Below are 17,751 nucleotides of genomic sequence, written 5' to 3'. Positions count from 1 at the left end.
TGGGAGCAAGAGATAAAGTATCAGAAGTTAGACTGGACTGCATAAAGAGATCATCCACAACATCCTGAACAGGAGGGATAGCTAAGGTTCTGTGCTGTGGTAAATCTAAAAATTCCCTGAGTCTCTTTTTGGACTGAGGATAATCCTGGCACTCCCAATGGAAATGCTCTCTCAACGTATGTAGGGTTTCACCAAAAGAAAAATTCTCTGGAGGAGAGGCAGAAGGAATGGATTCTTCTGCATCTGAATCCTCATAAGCAGGATAAAGGCATGTCTTCATAATCAGAAACCTCAGTCATCGGACTCTTGGTCAGATAAAGCTGCTGGGGACAAGTCTCTTTTCCTTTTAGCAGGGGAAGACTGGCTTCCCCTAATCAGCATGATAAGGTCTTCCGCCATTTTAAGCATCTGTGATTGCAGCAAGGAAGTAGGCCCTTGAGTTTGGGTCGTTGTTTTTTAGGCATAGCTCATACTCTGGGCCTTAGAAACTTGGCAGTTTTAGAAAGAACTGAAGACACGAAAGAAGTCATCGGTTTGTGTCGAATATCGGTAGTGCAAAGAACTTCCTCAGAAACCGGTGCCTGCACAGTGGCTCTGGGCCCATCCAAGGTAGAGACATCCGCAGGTTCCACAGTCAAAGAAGTCTCGCGGCATACCAGACTCCGAACGGGTCTCGGTAGAGGTCTGCAAATCCATCGAAGCGGGCATCAGGGGCTGAGAAAGCACCTCACTGAGTACCAGCGAACTGGCGACTAGCTTAATGGAAGTGTCGTCAGTAGTTTTGGACCTGTGCGGTCTCCGTCTTTATCCTTATGTTTTATAGAAGATAGTCATATGGCTTACCGAAGCCATTTCGGAATACGGAGATCGAGAGCGAAAGTATTTAGCTACAATAAGGGCCCAACGATGAATAGTTCGGGCGTTGAACAAAGCACATAACCAGCAGTGAGGGACGTCGTGGTCTGGGCCTAAACAGGTGATGCAGTAAGAATGGAAATCTCAGTGCGGTATTTGCATTTCACAGGTGAGACAATTGTTAACTTTTTCTGACATCGGTTAGAGCAAGAAAAAAGGATCCCCAACGGGGTACTTAGCTTTAGAAGACTTCAACTTCAATTTCGGAAACGAAAACTCAGGTAGCGGCCAACCGGCACTCATGTGAACTGCTTCTGCTTTGGGCTCCTCGGCAAGAAAAACTGATGTAATGGCGTCGCCTGCTTGTTTTTATACCACTGACGACCTGACGTCAGTCCTGAAGCAACAGCAACCGACACAGAAATACTAAGCCTCTGGTATTTGGGCCGACTGAGGGCTACACCTGGGCAGGATAACCCAAGTGTGAGGACTGCAAAAGTGAAACATGAAGAACATCAACACACCAGTAGGGATAGAGGGTGTGAAACTATGCTACAGCTACTAGCTACACTATTTTAGGCAGAAACACTACCGAAATGTTTTATCACAGCAGAAAAACAGCAGTGAGCCACTAAATGAAAGTTTTAAACAGATAAAGGAGCAAGGAGACTCTAGAGAATGCTTTCAACTGCAAACAAATCAGTTAAATGATACCTTGGCAGGAAATCAGAACAAACAGATGAAGAAAATTTCCAGTTAATACCTTTCACACAGTGAAACTAGCTAAAAAAGCTTTACAAACAGCAGACAATTTTAGTGCAACCATACAGATTAGTTTATAGCAATAAAATACAGAAAAAGTATGCAGCAGACAATAAAAAGGGCTATAAATGGCTAGAATAAGTGCCAACTAGTAAAAATAAGCAAAAAAAAGATACTTATTGTTATATATCACAGATCAGAGTTGTGGTCAGTGCCCCTCCTCCACTCAGCTCAGTGTGTATAGACAGAAATCCTCTCAAAGGTAGGGCTTAAATACCAGAAGGTATAACCTGAAACAGCTTACAAAAAAAAAAGATCAAAAGAACCAATGAGTTCTTACTCCAAGCCCTAGGCCAGTCGACCTTTACCAGCCAGTAGCCAATCAACAACAATTACTTTCACTAAAGTGAGGAAAGGCTTCTGCTAAGCCAAGATGACCTGGAACATGTGCTCAGAACAAACACTGCAACTGGGCTGTGTTATAGCTACTAGCTACACTATTTTAGGCAGAAAACACTACAGAAATGTTTATCACAGCAAAAAAAAAAAAAAAAAAATAGCAGTGAGCCACTAAATGTTCCAGTGATTGCTTTTTTTGTCAGCCAGTAACATTAAACTTGGTAAGGCCATCCTATATCTTGGCAATTTAGAGCCAATATCACAGATCAAATGAATCACTTTCTTAGTTGTAACAATTTGCTCTCCCAACATTTCTGACAAAACACTTTGTAAGGAATTTTTAAAATCTGCCAAATTGTCACATTCCCAAAACATATGTTCTCAATGACCTCTCTATTTCTCATCATACCAGCAGCATTTGGTATCTACCCGAGGAAAAATTCTTATGAAGTCTGTTTGGACGATAGCAATATCTATGCAAAAACTTACAAGCAAAAATATTAAAAGTTCCAGACTCTGTTGCATACTTGGGAGCCGTACATATGTCCTAATATGGTTCCCTTGTAGACTGGAAAGGCAATATTTTCTGATCTCCTCTACTTGATTCCTATAGTCATCATGTAATACTTTATATGACATACTAATTATATACTTTAACAGCTGATTCTGTTCTAGACTCAACTGATAACCCTACCAGAGCCGGTCTTTCACTTAGCATTCCCCTATCCCTCACTCTCTGCATACATCCTATTATCCTTCTCTGGTATGGAAGACAGTCTCTAACATGCAGTCCAAATTTCTGCTTGGCCTCATCCCACTCCCAGACTAGGTATTTGCTTCCAATACCTTTGTTCATTTAATTTTCTCCAGTACATTCCAACTCCCGCTTGCCCATTTATTGCACCCTTACTTGCAGTCATCCCTATTGGTAAACTTTCCTGTCTCCATTTCTGTGTTGGCTTAGTTCTTAGAATACTTTCTGGATATAATTTTCTGTGTGGTTGTTCTCCTTAAACTGCATCCAAAATCCTACTCTTTCCTTATTTCTCAAACACATCCACAGTTTTATCACTCCCTTCCACTTTGACTTATAACCTTCTGCTTGTGTTATGCATATGAGCCTGAACAGAGTGGCACTAAAATATCCCTTTAGATCAGGTAATCCTTCACCACCTTGTTCCACAGGGACAAAAAATCACATACAATTCTTCGCCTCCTCCTCCCCTCCCAAATAAATACCTTCAACATTTTATTAATTAGCATCCACAACTTCTCCTCTGGTTGGAAATATGCCTGACCTGTATATAAAACTAAAGAGGCTAAAATATTTTCACTGCTTGCATGTTACTCTCCATAATCAAAAGCTACCAGTTTCTGTTTTTGTATTATCTTTTGTTTAGTCTCTTGCGACATATATTCAGCTACCATAACAATCTTTTTTTTTAATCCATACACCTAAATACTTCAAACAGGCATTGATGAACCAATCCGTGTGAGTATGTAATTTACTGCTACAGTCTTTGTTTTATCTTCGTTAATTTTATACATAGAAAAGGTGTGAAGCCATTCAAAATATTCTACACCACCAAAATATTTTCCAGATTTACTAAATACAAAATAACATTAATTGCAAATAAAGCCAACTTTTGAGTGCCACACCACTTATATCCTTGAAAATGTGAGTCCTTTATTTTCTTTATTTGCTTTATATTTAGAGCCACTAGTAAAGTGGGAAGAGGACACCCCCTGCCTGCTTCCTCTGTTCAAACATAGCTTACTAGAGAGGAACACTCCAACCTTAAACCCCTTCATATATCCTACTAATTAACCATATTATTCTATCAGTGAATGCAAATGTTCCCATTGCCCTACTCAAAATCCCAGCTGACTATCAAATGCTTTCTCTGCATTGCCCACCAATAATAGTGTTGTAATCTTATACTCTGCATCCCCCCCCCCCATTTTCATCATTGTTCAGTTAATGTTGTCAAATGTTTGCCTCCCCTCCATAAAACCACACTGGTGTACATCTATCAGTTTTGATAACGGCCTTGCCATTCTCTTAGCTAGTATGGACATATGCATTTTTAAATCACGGTTCTAAACTGAAATTAGACAATATGAAACTGGGTCTTATGGGTACTTGCCCTCTTTTGGTAATACAACTACCACAGCTTTCTTCCAACATGCTGATAATTCCCACAACACTGTGAAACAAAACCTTTCAGATCTTTGGGAGTTCTCAGACTCCCACATATACCATCTGTTCTTGGAGACTTCCTTACTGACTGGTAATATATCTCCATATATATATATCTCCACATATCCATTTTTCTCATCTCTTTGCATCCCCAAATAGAACCACTACATCAGGTGACACTCCCGACCCATTAGGTGACCACCTCCCTGCATTCACCCTCACAGCCACCTCCTCCTCCCCATACTCCCACCACCTCCTACATACCCGTAACCTAACTAACTTTAACCCCTCCACCTTCACTACCTCCCTTAAGCTCATTAACTGGAACCCTCTAAAAACACTGCCTCTTGACAAAGCCGTAGATTTCTTCAACTCTACATTCCTTTCCATCTTAAACTCCCTAGCTCCAACACAAACCAAAAGGGTTAAAGCCAAAACAGCACCCTGGCTCACTACAGCTACCAAACAAATTATGCAACAAAGAGACAAATGTTGGAAAAGCTACGACCATCATAAACAACCTGAACTGTTACTAAAATATAAACAGCTACGAAACCTAGCCAAAAAACAAGTCATTAAAGACAAAAAATCCTACTACAACCACCTACAAATAAACCACACAAAAACCCCCAAACAATTCTGGAACTCTATAAACACCCTCTTCAAGCCAGGTACCACAAAAAACCCTTGTCCCGACACTAGCAAAACTGACCAAGAAATTGCCAATTTATTCAATACCTTCTTCACCTTCTCCATTGCTGAGCTGACCAAAACCTTCACAAATAACATCCCCCTACCCACCTCCTCCCAAGTTTGCACCCCTCCCCCTAACTTTGAACTTAAACCAATATCCACCAACCTCATAAAGAAATTTCTCTATAGACTAAAACCTTGCACCAATGCTCCAGACAACATTCCCTCCTCCTTCTTAAAAATTGCCTCTGACAGTATTGCTCTCCTATCAGCATCCTGATCAATAGATCACTTCTTGAATCATATGTACCAAAACTACGTTGTTCTGCTTTTATCCTTCCTCTCCACAAAGGTGGAAAAAACTATAACTTCTCTAACTTCTGCCCCATAGCCATCCTCTCTCCCATCTCTAAACTTCTCGAAAAATGCATTCACATACAACTCACGCCATTCTTAACTGAACATCAACTTCTATCTCCTACCCAACACGGCTTCCGCCCAGGACACAATACCAACACAGCCCTCCTCTCCTTCCTACACTCTATCAATTCAGCCCGAGAATCTGGTTACTTAGTTTCATCCGTTCTATTAGATCTATCTAAAGCCTTTGATACCATCTCTCATACCCATCTACTTAACCATCTATCTAACCTTAACATCTCCACAAAAACTCTTTCCTGGTTCTTCAGCTATCTTTCTGACAGATCCCAAGCAGTGAAATGGGGCCAGTCCTCTTCCTCCTTCCTTCCAACACCCACAGGAGTTCCCCAAGGTTCCATTCTTGGCCCTCTGCTATTTAACATCTTTATTAATGATTTTCACAAAGCCATTCCTAACACCAAAATTGTCCAATATGCACATGACTCCACTCTCATCTGCCATGCCTCCAACCAAACTGAACTCAAGTCTCTAACTCAATCTGCCTTCTCATCCACTGAAAAATGGATGCACCATAACCACCTCTCACTAAATGCTAACAAAACTAAAATTCTCCTTTTCACTCCCTCCAAATCTACCCACATTGACAAACACTCATTTCAAATTACCAGCCTCAACAACTCTGCCATTGATATTGTTCCCTCCACCAAACTGTTGGGGGTCACCACTGATGAACACCAAAATTTAATACCCATATCCAACTCAACATCAAGAAAACCCACATAAAACTCGGCCTTCTCTACAGAAATAACCACTTCCTCTCTCCCTCTACTAGACTGACCCTGGCCACAACTTATCTTCTCCCATCTCTCCTTTATGGCACTCCTCTGCTTACTAATCTATCTTCCACCCTTACCTCCAAGCTAGAAATATGCTACAACAAAATCTCCAGGTTTGCCACAAATGCAAAAGCCTCCTCCCACCACTGCTCCTCCCTACTAACCATAAACTGGCTTGAACTCCCCAATCAACTAGACTTCCTCCAAATTGTCTTAGCCCACAAATTACTTTTTCAACCCAACAGCTGCCCTGCTTTATCCAATATCCTCCAACCTTACAGCCCCCCAAGACCCCTTAGAGCCACTCACCAAAACCTCATTACCATCCACAAACCAAAGCGTCCTGCTGGTCAGCTTCTACTATCCTTCATTCTAGCTAAAAAATGGAACGCCCTGCCCTCCACCCTGAGAACTTGTGACAACCTAAATACCTTCAAACGTGTACTTCACTCCTACCTGCTTCTTCACAGAAAATGTAACTGCACTCCACACCCCACACCTCCCAAACTCCCCCCTTCCTTCTCTCCTGGCTAAACTCATTACCTTTCAAACTACTGACTTATACTCAGACTACAACTCATAAGCTATCTCCTCCCAGAATATCACTCTTTGACTCTAATTTCAGTCCTTTCATAACTACTTAATCTTCTTAGCTACCAAGTATTAGACTCCTCCTCTATCCACTTCCGTTCCTGGTATAAAACTTGTTTACAACTCCATACTGAATGCTATGTAAAAGAATCTTTTGTGTGATATCTCAATTTGATACAAAACTTAGCAATGTAAAACATTTCTTTATGTTTATGCAACTTGTTTTGCAGTGTAAAAGAATTTCTTTTGTGTGCTATTTCAATATGATATGTAACTCATCAATGTGAAGAATTTCTATATGTTTATGTAACTTGCAAATCTTTGCAACTTAACAATGTAAAAACTATTACGTAACTAGTTATTTGGAGCTTTTCTCCCCGGGTCTCCACTGAAAATGGGCTCTCGAGCCCAGTGGACCTTCCCGGTCACCAAACTGGAATAAATACATAAATAAATAAATACATATCTTAGCTATTAAATGTAGAACCTCATAGTCTTCGATCCTTGTATTATTAAGTCTTCCATGAATGTTTTTAGTTTTACATATTTTGGTTTCCACATTCCTCTCCTTTACATAAATGTTCATAACATTTCTGAAATACCTCCAATATCTGTAGAATCTTTGATTTTTCTTGTCAAAGGTTCCCTAAGTTTTACAACAACCTTTTCGACTTTCCACAGTGCTAAGTTTTCTTTTGGCGCCCTGGATTGTCACCAGAGACAGTTTCTTAACAGCAACATTTGAAATACAAGCTTATTATCCAAATACTCTCTCTTATTTTCCTTTTTGTACTCTGCAGTTGCTCTTCTTCCTGTTCAGTATCACTCCCTTCATTCCTTTTATCCTGTAGTATTTTAACATTTCTCAACCTAAGTAATTCATATTACTTCTTCCTAATACAGGTTTCCCTTTTATTTTGACCTTGTTTTTAAACTCCACTTTCATTTTATTCCACTAGTATCTCCTTTAAAGAAAATTCTCTTTCCCCTGGAAACTAGCAAATCATTTACTTTGCCCATTTCTTAAATTCCTCTCTTTTTAACAGGTAAGTAGAGGACAGTGTCTCAGTTTTACTTCATTACCTTGCATCTTTACCATCATTTTTAATGGTGCATGATCTGAAATATTTATTGGATGCGTGTCAGAGCTTTCAATTAAATGCATATGCTTTTGTGAAATATAACTTCTAGCCAGCCTACACCAGTTATTGTACCTTGGAGAACAACATGTAAAGTGGGTCTGAGCTCTAACTACTACTGCACACTGTCCGACTAATCATGTATCTAATGTTACCTGGGTGGGATATAGGAATTCATGATATTTACCTTTAAAATCTGCAACATCTACTCCAACACCAGAAATTACTGCAAAGCCAACATTCTGCCTCTCAGCAGTCATCTTGAGATTAGTGCTTTTGTTTTGCTCCTGGTGAGAGGATGATAGGGACATAATTTTCTGGAAACTGCTGATCATCAGAAAGCCTAATAACTGCTTCATAGGTGCCACATCAGAAATTGTACTTATATTTTGCTCCTGATGACAGAAGTCATCCATGAATTCCTGGTTGTTTCTGGTTGATCAGTGAGCGTCTTTGTTTGACCTTACTGACTGGTCTGATTGCTATTCAAGGCATCTAACACGAAAAGTCTACAACAAACCTACAGACTCTTGCATCATCTGGTACAAGACTGTGGAGCACCAATCTCTGGCCAGCTTCTCATCTTGAGATTGCTACTACTGTTTTGCTTCCGGTGACACAAGAAGCAAAGGGGTATTGTATCCTAGCAGCGTGAAGCTGTGTTGGGACTAGCACAAGCAGTAGCCGTTCAGACGATTCCTCTCTTTTCATCATTCTTGACAAAGCAAATACTTTCTTTTCAGTAAGTACTACTTAATTTGCTTCTAACTTCAGAATATCTGCCTAAATACTCCATCTAGAAATCATAAGGGTCTACGTATTAGTTTCCCCTCAAGTGCTTGTATAGACACAGACACGCTGAGTGACATTTTTCCTGTAAAAGCACCACTGAAATTTCACCAATACTTAGCTGCACACAGAACTAGTTTGCAGTGACAAGCACTGCCTCCACAGTTGTAAACCGGATACTCTTGACATCACTTCATATTCTCACTCCAACTGTCTAATCAATAAAAAAGGGTCTGTTGCCATGAATATGAACTTTCCTACTATCCTGTTACCAGCTTGGTGGATATGGGCATCCTGAGGCAATGTAGAAATTGCCTCATGTTTACTGACAACCAGTTAATTCTCAAACAAACTGATATTGTATGCGAGAGGTATTTACACAATGTCATTGGAGGCAAAGCTCTCACATAAAAGCACTCCTAATGTCAATAAGGTTCTCAGTAGTGCATATGCTACAACCATCACACACAATTCAAAGCAGACACACAGACCCGCATATGCTGAGGCACTTAAATGTAACCTTCAAGAACCCCAAAGACCTCCTAGATGAAGTACACATTACAAATACTCAGCAGACCCGAATGCACTCTTTCAAAACAACATCCACATCAACACATACAGCTATATCTCAGGGAGTCCCTACTTCCAAGCCCAAAATGCAAGTCACTACACAATCCAACATTCCGGTCATTAGAGACTCCATTGTGAGACACACTGATGTCCCTCTCACCAGGCAGAATAAGGAGAAAGTCACGGTCAGCTGCTTATCAGGGGCCAGGAACCGCCACATTACGCACATACTCAGGTCACTGGACCACAAGTACCAGTATGACTCAGTCATAGTCCACATGGGTGTAAATGACTTGAGATATCTCTCTCTTCATATAGTGTAGGGAGGTATATCATGAAGCTCTCAGGATGTCTGTCTCAGGCTGGTATAAGCAGCATTTTACCTTCTTCAAGGATGATGCCACAATATGAAAAAAAGATGAATGACTTTAATAATTGGCTTAGTTTCTGTGATTTTTCTAAGGGGGTTCAATATCTGTTAGCATGAGAGCAGATGGTCAACAGACCACATGATCTGCATCTCTCCCCTCCAGGCTCTGGAATATTAGCTAAAACACTGTTCTCCTCCATAGTGCCTTTTTAGGCAATGCCAAACTGAAAGTATTTTGAGCGTAGCAAATCAAAACCAAGAAAATCTATAGGTGTTACTGCTCAAAGCTAAGAGGCTAAACAAGGAATTCCATTCCCTAGAATCTCTCTTCATCCTAAAGAATGCTGACTTCTGTGTGGTCACTGAAACAAGGTTTAAAGCTGCAGACAGCACACCGCCAGTACAAGGTTATAAAGTCTCCCACACATTTAGACCAGATACTACACACGCACACGGACTAAAGGTGGAGGTGTCTCGATTTACATCAAAAACAAATATGCCTCAAGGCTGGTCAAACAGGACAATGCATTTGAGCCTCTTCATGTTCAAATCACCATAGGCAATATCCAATACCACTTCTTTAAAAGCTATAGGTCCCCCTCTATGACCCAGAAAACCCATATCATATATTTAAACAATGACAACACTCACAATCCAATCCAATAACATATTCATGGGTGACTTTAAATACCCTACTGCTAACTCGGAATCATATAAAACACCAAGCATGCAGACACAAAGATTCCTGGATTTTGTAAACACAAACTCCCTGGACAAAACTATCAATATACCAACCAGGGGTTCAACCTTGCTGGATCTGGTCCTCACTAATATGGGATAGTGCTGCACACTCCCTACTGTAATGTCTTCTCTGGTAAGGTGAGACCACAAAATGGTCTCCTTTGAAGTATAAATAAAACCTGGAGCCCCAGTTAAACCTGGAATATTCAAGAACTACTCTAAGGCTAAATAATAGTTGTGTAGGAACTTACCATAACCATAGATGTCCATCCTATGTTGCAGTATTCTTAACCTTAGGGAGGTTTCCTGGGTCACAGAGGGGGGACCTATAGCTTTTAAAGAAGTGGTATTGCTGCCTGTAGCACCGGACATCCAGTCAGTATGGCAAAGTCTTGAAAGCAGGGGTACGTGCAATGTTGCATGCAAGAGCCAGAAACTGATGTCAGCTGCATCTGTGACGTCTGCACGTACCCATTTCAGAACTGGCTGCTGCATAGAGAGCGCCCCCAAGAAAAGGAGTAAAAGGTAGTATAAAACCCCCTGCCAGACACAAAAGTCAGTAGTCAGGGAAAGGACACGGTTTATAATATGGTCAAAAAAGAACGGAGGTAGGTGGATGGGATTGAATACTGCAATATGGAAGAGAAGGACATCTATGGTAATGGTAAGTTCTTACACAACTATTCTATGTCCTTCTATTCTCATGTTGCAGCATTCTTAACCTTAAGGACAGTACCAAAGCGCTCTAAGCAGTAATGTGGGTGGGAAGGTAGGGGAGCAGAGTCTATGAGACCCTGCAGGATACACCTAGCAAACCTTGTTCTAGCCCTTTAGATGGAGTCCAATTTGTAATGCTTGCTGAAGGTATGTACAGAGGACCAAGTTGCTGCCTCCAGAAGCGAAGAGTAATGAATGCCCTTAAAAAAAGTTGTTGAAGAGGAAGCAGCTCTGATGGGCTTTGACAGATGAACTCCACTGTTTTTCATGAAAGGAACAGCAAAAGGCAATAGCCTTAGAAATCCAAGAGGCAACTGTCTGTTTTAACACGGCCTTGCCTAGGGCCCTAGGATGAAAGGAGACAAATAGTTGATCAGACTGTCTGAAGGGCCTGGTCTTGTCTAAGTAGAACCTCAGTTGCCTATGAACATCCAAAGAATGCAAAGTCCTTTTTGAGGATTTCTATGGCTGAGGGTAGAAGACAGGCAAATTTATGGTCTGGTTTAAGGATATTTCATTAACTACTTTTGGCATGAAGGAAGGGTTAGTTCTTAGGGAAACCCTATTCTTATGGAAAACAAGGTAGGGAGGTGAAGCAATAAGGGCTTGGATCTCAGAGACCCTCCTGGCAGAAGTGAGAGCCACTACCACTGTTTTCCAATTACAGAATTTAAGAGAGGAAGAATGGGCTGGCTGAAAGGGAGCTAGTGTAAGTTTTGGGTCTATACTAGATAATCAAACTTTCAAAAGTTCGACTGTCATATGGTTGACACCATATGATTGAACTTTTAAAAGTTTCAATATCTAATAATAAAAAAATAAACTATACAAATAACCTACCTGAATATTTTAAGCAGGGGATAAGCCTGCCTGCACCCCCCCACTTTAAATATACCAACTCTGAGATCACACTACAGTGCAGAAAAGGGAAATCTTCTCATTCCGCTCTGTACAGAGATCTCTGTTAAAACGTTCAAACTTTCAAAAATTAGATCATATGGTGTTGAGCATATGAGTGTCGAACTTTTAAAAGTTCAATCATCTAATATAGACGCTAAGTTTTTCCAGCACAAAGTTAAGATCCCAAGGTGGGGGAATGAGCTTACGAGGAGGTCTAATATGAAGAACCCCTTTCAGAAACAGCTCGACATCTAACCTGGAAGCCAGAGGAGGAGTCAAGGGAAGGCAAGCAGAAATGGCAGAGAGATGTACTTTTACTGAAGAATAAGCCAACCCTGAATGAAGTAACTCACACAGGTAGGAACGGACCACTGGAACAGAAGCTTGAGATGGATCCTGTTTACTCTTAAGACACCAACGGGAGAATCATTTTCATTTAAATAAATAGTTTCTCCTAGTACTTGGTTTTCTGGCCTCCTGCAGAACACTGAGTACATCCTGAGTATAGGTGCCTGAAAGGGATATCACCCACACTGTCAGATTGAGACTGAGAAGGTGGAGATGAACAAGAGACCCCTTTGTCTTGTGCGAGTAGGTTGAAGCGGTGAGGCAACCTGTGGTGATTGCCCTGGGCTAGAAAGAAAAGTAGGGGAAACCAATGCTGCCTTGGCAAGAAGGGAGTCGCCAACAGGATTTTTGGTTTGTCCTTCTGTATTTTCAGGAGGACTTTGTGAATCAAAGGAAATGGGGGAAGGCATAAAGGAATATTCCCCACCATGAAAAGAAGAATACTTCCACCTTCCAGGCTTGTGGATGGGGAAGCCTTGTGCAAAAGAGGGGCATTTGTCTGTTCTGGGGAAGGCAAACCAATCTACCTGAGGAATACCCCACATGTGAACTAGATCCAGAAACACCTCCCTGTGAAGCATCCCTTCATGGGAGGGTGTTAAAGCTCCTGCTCAGGGTGTCTGCCATCACATTGTCTTCTGACAGAATGTAAAGTGCCTACAAATTAATCTGTAGTACTGTTGCCAGGGACCAGATTTGAATTGCAAGAAAGCAAATAGGGTAGGATTTTGTTTCTCCCTGTTTGTTTATGCACCACAGGACTGTCATGTTGTCTGTAATGACCTGCAATGTGCCTGGCAGAAGGATCTCTTGAAAGGCCTGTACTGCCAGGAAAAGGGCCCTTAACTCTTTTAGGTTGATGTGGTCTTTTCTTTCTTGAATGGACCACTCCCCACTGCACTCTGTGTTGGATGTTGGTACTGTGAAGGATAGTCCCCCCAACCTAGATCTGGAGTGAGCAACAGAGGAATGGGAGGACTGCCTCCTGATAAAGCTAGGCTTTTGGGGCAGTTCCTAAGGAATCTGGGAACAGGTGAAACCAACAAATGTTTCAGAATCTCATCAGCTAGTTAGGATGGCCATCAAAGACTTACCACCAACTACACCAGCAGTAACTGCTGCTGTCAAAAGATGAAGTTCCCGGAAAGGGGAAGCCTATCCCATTGGGTAAAGTGGGGTATCCTGACCACTAGGACGGGGGAAATTCTGGGTCAACAAGCCACCATGGTGGGAACTTTGACTGTTAAAACTGCTAGGGGAACAAATATCTGATTACAAAATCTGCTTTTACAGATCTAATGAGATCAGGCCAAGAACATTAAAAAGGCAAATAAAATCTTTACAATGTTAACATTTCTATCTTGAATGATCTGTGGAAACAAAGACTAGCCAGGATCGTAATTTGTTCACAGATTCTCAAACCTAAAGTCATGCACTGTAAGCAAAGACAGAAATGAATCTTGCTGCTGAGACTTCCAACACAGAAAAAAAACAAGGGTAGCCCATTATATTCCACTAATGAAAACCTTTAAAACAGACAACAAAGATGAAACCAGCTTACTGTGAGTCTGTAGGGAGATTCTTTTTGCACCTCTTCTGAGGTAGATGTTGATGCATCTGCTGAACTTGGCCCTGTTGGTGACGTATCAACAAATGTCTCATCCACAATTCGGAACCGGATTTCTTCTCCAATATCCATGTAAAGGTCATGGGCTCCTTCATCAGTTTCATACTCCCAAACCCAAACCTGCTCAGCCTCATCACTAAAAGAAAAAGGTTAAGGAAGTAACAGCAAGCCAACAGGATGACTCCAGTTTTCTTATCTGTCTCTGCAACTATCTTTCTTGGAAATTTGTTATTTAATTAACTTCAGTACAAGAAATTTTACATCCAATTTGTATTCCCTGAATTGACAGCTACAATGCAAATTGTTAACCCAGAACATTTAGTCTACTCATTCTGTCCACGACATAGAGAGGGGGGATAGCTCTCTGCTCCCCCTCTTTGAACACACTAAGTGGAGACATTTTCTAACTACACCCTTGTTGGTTCTCACACCTTGGGGAAGTGCTACTGTTTGCTTCCACATATTCATACCCCATCACAAATTTCTGGCTGTGTCTACCCAGAGTCGTCAGCATTACCTCTCTAACAGACCATCAGCAATGATCCCTCACCTCAAAAAATGAACTCCTGAAACAGGTTAAGTCAATGTCATTCCACACTTCCAATCAAAATAACTCTAGCTGCCAGACTACCTGGGCAAGAGGTCAATGGCATTGCACATGGAAAGACAATAATGCATGATACTCGTTACAAAATATCTTTGAATACTCCAACAGCACAAGAAATGGACTTCTGCTCAAGACATCTTTCTGTTAGAATTTTCTAGCAAATAGCTGGCCCATGTTCTTAAAGGGCAGTGATTGTTTTTCTCCAGTTCATACAAAGGCTGATGTCACTGTCAGATCTTTCATCGAGACGTTAATGGCGTACACACACAAAATAGTACAGTTGTGTACACTTACCATAAATGTAGATGTTCGAGTGTATTTACTGTTGCAGTCATTACATTTGGGTAATCTGCTGGCAGGTTGCCCTCAGTCGGCCTGAATTCCAAAGTCTTGGGTCCTGTGTTGGTTGCTGTCCTCTCTTCCACGACGTCAGGTCGTCAGGGGTATAAAGCATGCAGCCGACACCATTTTCTTTAGTTTTTCTTGCCCCCAATGTCATTTTATATATATATATATATATATATATATATATATATATATAAATATATAAATATATATATATATATATATATATATATAAATGCATGAATATAAACCTTACCTTCATCTACAAGCAAATACACCACACAGGTTGTAGAAGATAGTGAAGGAAAGATAAACTTCAGAATAACAGGGGGATGGTGGGGGGATAACCTGGACTGCAACAGTGAATACACTTGAACATCTACATTTATGGTAAGTATACACAAAGTACAGTTTTGTACCTACCATAAATGCAGATGTTCGAGTGCTAATACAGCTGCAGTCATAACAGATGGGTTCTCCTGCCATAGGGCGGGTCCTCGGTCGGCCGAATTCCAAAGTCTAGGTCCGGTGTCGGTTGTCGTCGCTTCTTCCCTGATGTCAGTGCGACAGGGGTATAAAGGAACCAGCAGACACCATTTTCTTCAGTTTTTCTTGCCCCGGATGTCAGGTGCCCCCCGAAGGAACGCAATACATAAATTTATATAATAAAGCAATGCAATATAATCAAAATACAGTAGTTGCAAGCAAATACACCATAAATGAATACCCCAATCAGGTTGTATGAGGAGGTGTTAGCCAATAGGCCTGTTCCAAGAGGGGAAGGAGGGAGGGAAACCTGGACTGCAGCTGTATTAGCGCTTGAACATCTACATTTATGGTAGGTACAAAACTGTACTATGTTCATCGTGCATACAGCTGCAGTCATAACAGATGGGTAGAATCCCAAAGCTAAGAAAAGGGTGGTAGGCACTAGGTGGAACTAGGAGGAGCCAGGATGCCCTGCAAGACTGCAGTGGCAAAGCCTGCTCTAGTTTTGGAGTATAATGGTAGGTGGTAGTGCTTGGAGAAGGTATGCACAGAACTCCAAGTGGCTGCTTCCAAAATATCTTTGGTAGGAACTCCTCTGAGGAAAGCTGCAGAGGTAGCTGTGGCCCTTGTGGAGTGAGATCTGATGCCTGCAGGTACAGTTTTACCATGAAAAGAGTAACAAAAGCGTATGCAGTGGGATATCCATTTTGAGATTGTCTGTTTGGAAATTGGCTTCCCTTGAGCTCCTATAGCATAGGACACAAAAGAGCTGTTCTGTTTTTCTGAAAGGCTTTGTTCTGTCCAAACAATAACGCAGCTGTCTGTGGATGTCCAAGGAATGCAGTAGTCTCTCCCCTTTGTTTTGAGGATTAGGGTAAAAGGTCGGTAAGTGGATAGCCTGATTCAAAGCTACCCTGGATGCCACCTTTGGCATAAAGGACGGGGTTGGTTCGTAAGGAAATTCTGTCCTGATGGAAGATGATAAAAGGCTGCAGAGCCATGAGGGCTTGTAGTTCCGATACCCTGCGAGCTGAGGTGATAGCCAGAAGGAAAGCTGTTTTCCAGGACAAATATTGCAAATGTGTTGAGGCAGCTGGCTCAAAGGGAGGCAAGGTCAGCTTTTCTAGAATGAAACTGAGGTCCCAAGCAGGTATTGGTTGTTTCCTTGGGGGTTTTATGTTCTTCGCCCCTCTGAGGAACTGTCTTAAGAGGGGGTGAGAGAATAAAGGTGGATCAGTGTTGTATTCTGCAGAAATGGCTGAGGCATGGATTTTGATGGAAGAAAATGAAAGTCCACTGCTTAGCAGCTCAGCTAGATACTGTAATATTTGAGGTCAATTCAGTTTTCCAGGATTCTGTCCCTTTTTCTCATTCCAGGCACAAAACCGTTTCCATTTTGCGGAGTAAGCTTTTCTAGTAGATGGCCTTCTGGCCTCCAAAATGACATCCTGCACCTCCTTGGAGAGTAGGGTCTGTTGTGATGTTAAGGAATCTTCCATGCGGCCAGATTGAGTGTTTTCAGCTGACTGTGAAGAGTTTTGAAGCTGTGCTGAGTCAGAAGAAGAGGCATTAGAGGCAGGGTCCATGGTGGAGAATGCGTCAGGCTCCTTAGGAGTGGATACCAGTGCTGTCTTGGCCAGTCTGGAGCAATGAGAATCATCTTTGGTCTGTCTGCTCTGGTTTTTAATAGAACTTTGGGCAGCAGAGGAAGAGGCGGAAAGGCATAAACTGTCATTGTTGTCCAACTGAAAGAGAGAGAGTCCACTCTCCAGGCCTGTGGATGAAAAGTCCTTGAGCAGAATTTTGTCAATTGGTGATTTTTGTGGGAGGCAAAGAGATCTATGTCTGGCCTTCCCCATGCTTGTATTATCTCTGTAAAAACTTGAGGATGCAACTTCCATTCGTGTGGATCTGTCATATTTCTGCTCAGGTTGTCTGCCAGCGTGTTTTCCTTGCCTGGCAAGTACTGTGCTTGAAGTTCGATTTGTAATTCTAGAGCCATGTTCCAAAGTGACATGGCCAGCCTGCATAGGGGGTATGAATGGGTTCCTCCCTGTTTGTTTATGTACCACATTACTGTGGTGTTGTCTGTCCTTATCAAAAGTTGACCTGGATGCAGAAGGTCTTTGAAAGCTATAATAGCATTTATTACTGCTAGCATTTCCTTTTGATTGATGTGAAGGTGCTTTTCTTTTTGGGACCATTTGCCCTGAATGCACCGATCTGTCATGTGCGCCCCCCAGGCGTAGTCCGAGGCTTCTGTTGTGATGACTTGATTTGCTTGAGGCTTGCAGAATGGGAGACCTGTGTTTGTTTGGCATGCTTGAGCCCACCACAGAAATTCCTTTTGAAGACATGGAATTAGTGGTAATATTGTTTCCAAACTATGGCT

At 41.6% G+C, this 17,751-nt stretch overlaps 1 protein-coding gene across 3 annotated transcripts in view; it reads right to left on the bottom strand.

Annotated features, from left to right (window-relative positions):
* The window catches only part of POLR3H (RNA polymerase III subunit H), a 312,552-nt gene that overhangs the window by 65,916 nt on the left and 228,885 nt on the right, over positions 1–17,751 (bottom strand). For all 3 annotated transcript variants that reach the window (XM_044075682.1, XM_044075673.1, XM_044075690.1), the window contains exon 6: positions 13,853–14,054. In XM_044075682.1, the coding sequence (XP_043931617.1) occupies positions 13,853–14,054 (202 nt within the window). The remainder of the gene's footprint in view (positions 1–13,852; positions 14,055–17,751) is intronic.

This window comes from Protopterus annectens, chromosome 1.part1, assembly GCF_019279795.1.
Source record: "Protopterus annectens isolate FY-2018-M chromosome 1.part1, PAN1.0, whole genome shotgun sequence".
Lineage (NCBI taxonomy): Eukaryota > Metazoa > Chordata > Ceratodontiformes > Protopteridae > Protopterus > Protopterus annectens.
This window is presented reverse-complemented; position numbering and strand designations above follow the sequence as displayed.